Source organism: Penaeus vannamei, chromosome 17 (assembly GCF_042767895.1).
Source record: "Penaeus vannamei isolate JL-2024 chromosome 17, ASM4276789v1, whole genome shotgun sequence".
NCBI lineage: Eukaryota > Metazoa > Arthropoda > Malacostraca > Decapoda > Penaeidae > Penaeus > Penaeus vannamei.
In genome coordinates, this window is record NC_091565.1 from 15,024,260 (window position 1) to 15,026,759 (window position 2,500).

The window sequence follows — 2,500 nt, forward strand, 5'->3', positions numbered from 1 at the left end:
GGTTCTGCTAATTAATATGACTCACATATTTCTTGGCATTCTAACACAGACTCGTGACTTCAAAAACGCTATTGAGCAAAGTCATTAAATGTTCTTTGTACGAGATATATAATTCGCTAGACAAAACATTTGTCACGTCCATGTAACGATTTCTTTTTGGTCATCAGATTCATAAAACTTTATATTATCATCCTTCAATTTTTAACATCATATTGATATCAAACAGTTTTAAGACCAGTCGCTGAAAATGGTCCTTGCAAAACGCGAATTCTAACAAGAATACAAATAGAAGAAAGAAAACCTCCCTCTACATCAAAGCCGAGGCCGAAACCGCGAGAGACCCTTCGGACAGTGTTCAGCTGATCTATGTCAACACAACGTCGTCGTGGAGCATTCTCGAACGGACGTGTGATTGGGAAGGTGAGAACACACCCTTTTCCTTTTCTTGATAATATTTCAGTGTGCGGGAAGGGTGCATAGACTTGGTAGTAGGATAAAGATGCATTTTTTTTTTATTACTGGTTTCAGATTCGAGTCTTATAGTATCCTCGAAGCCTCTGAAGGAAATGCCGATGATGCTATGATTAATTTTGGGATTGATTGGACGAATTTGTTCATATCTGAAGTAGCATCTTAAAGAAGGAAATCCCGATAAGGTGTATGTCGGATGTAAACAAGATCTGTGCTATTCTTTTTTTCTTGTACTAATGTTGACTGTCTTACCTAAATCCACTTGAAATTTACTGTGATCAATTCTTGCAACTCCTAGTCACGCCATTGATAATAGTATTGTGTCACTCATAGCTGTACATCATGCACCATCAAAGACCAACTAACCACATGATATGAATCTGGCAAGATAAGCTTACATTAGTAGCTACCTCATTTTTTATATTTGGCCAGGGAGGTCAACAGATTTAGCCAGAATTTATACTATATATATATTGGTCCTAGTTGGAAAATTAATAGGCAGGATAGGAGGATGTGGCTTATTTCAGTAGATTTTCTTGTGTTCAAGGCAAAATTCATAGATGGTTGGTGTGCACCACACAAAAATTTCTGGAAGAAATTTGCCAGATAATATGAGAATCACATTCCATACCTAACAGTGTAAAAGGGATGGAATATTGCATGCCAATTTTTGAGTGGTTATGCTCAATCAAGTCTGTTTATATCAATCATGAAAAGTAGAAAGTCGCTCAGGGAATTTTCTTGGATTTTAGTAGTTGATAGTGTAGGTAATTTCTTCTAATAGTTCCGCCAAAGGGATCGCAATGACATTGGTATCGTTGGAATCCTCTCACTGTCTACAGTGCAAATAACTAGGTTTAATTGTGTGGAAATCCCCTTAACCCCCCCCACCCCTATTAGTGACAAGCTTGTGCCTGATAGCAGGGGAGGGCATGAAAAGTACCAGGGAAATTGCAGGGTAAAATATGAATAATCTACACAAAATCAGTCACTGTATTGTCCAATGCAGGGGCTGTACCTCCTGCGACCCCCCCATGGGTGGCTGCTGCCCCCCAACCCCTATCTAGAAAACCAAAGAATCCACCATGTATTCACGGTAGGAGTGTTGGACAGACTAGGCAGTGTTGCTCCTGCATGACAGTTGTACGCTCTCTCTGGCCTTTAATATGTGGAGGAATCATTGTTTTACTAGGTGGGGATTATTCATATTTGACCATGCAATTTCCCTGGTACCTTTCTTGTCCTCCCCTGTTATCAGGGCCACGAAATTGTGGGTATGGGTTGTTTCTGTGGAATAATTTCTATATATTTGGAACAAGTGAGAGGAATCCAACGAGAACAAAATCATCATAATCCGTTTGCAGAGCTATTAGAAAAAAAATTCCAATAATGATATTATAAGTAGTAACAGTAACAGCAGTGATAGCAGTAGCAGTCACAGTATCACTTATATATTTATTTTGTGTTTACTGGTACACATAAGTTTATTTTATTTTATTGTTTTTTTTCCTTTCAGAAGCAGACCTAGAGCCATGCCTGAGGTAGACCAGAGTAAGGAAGTGAAGGTAGAGAAGGTACAGGAGGTGGAGGTGGAAGGAAAAGTTGAGGAGGAGGTTTCAGAGGAATGGCTTGATGTCTTAGGAAGTGGAGACCTCAAAAAGAAGGTAAATCATTGGAACATTTCCTTTTTGTTTGTTTGTTTGTCTTTAGTCTGTTTTATGTGCAGAAACAGTGTTTTGTTAGAAATATGATAAAGATGATGATTTACATATGCTGAAAAGATTGTAGTGTGATATATGAAAGGAATGTGATAAAAAAAAAAACATTTTCAACTGCTAAGGTAACAAGCCATTTGATATGCATATAAAACAAATTGTAGTGCTGTGTTCCCACAGTATCATGAAAACTGTAATTATTTTCTTCAGGTGATAAAACCAGGAGTAATTGACTCAAGACCAGTAAAAGGTGACACGGTTACAGTTCGAGCAGCTGGAAGGCTTGACGATGGCAAAGAAGTGGATGTTCACGA

The 2,500-nt window shown here is 38.3% G+C and overlaps 1 protein-coding gene across 1 annotated transcript in view; it reads left to right on the top strand.

The window, feature by feature from the left end:
- The first annotated feature begins 285 nt into the window (after positions 1-285).
- zda (peptidyl-prolyl cis-trans isomerase zonda) overlaps positions 286-2,500 on the top strand; it is a 9,851-nt gene continuing 7,636 nt past the window's right edge. The window contains exons 1-3 of the mRNA XM_070131993.1: positions 286-420; positions 1,988-2,135; positions 2,397-2,500. The exon at positions 2,397-2,500 is cut by the window's right edge and continues 31 nt beyond it. Of these exons, the coding sequence (XP_069988094.1) occupies positions 2,004-2,135; positions 2,397-2,500 (236 nt within the window). The 5' untranslated portion in view covers positions 286-420; positions 1,988-2,003. The remainder of the gene's footprint in view (positions 421-1,987; positions 2,136-2,396) is intronic.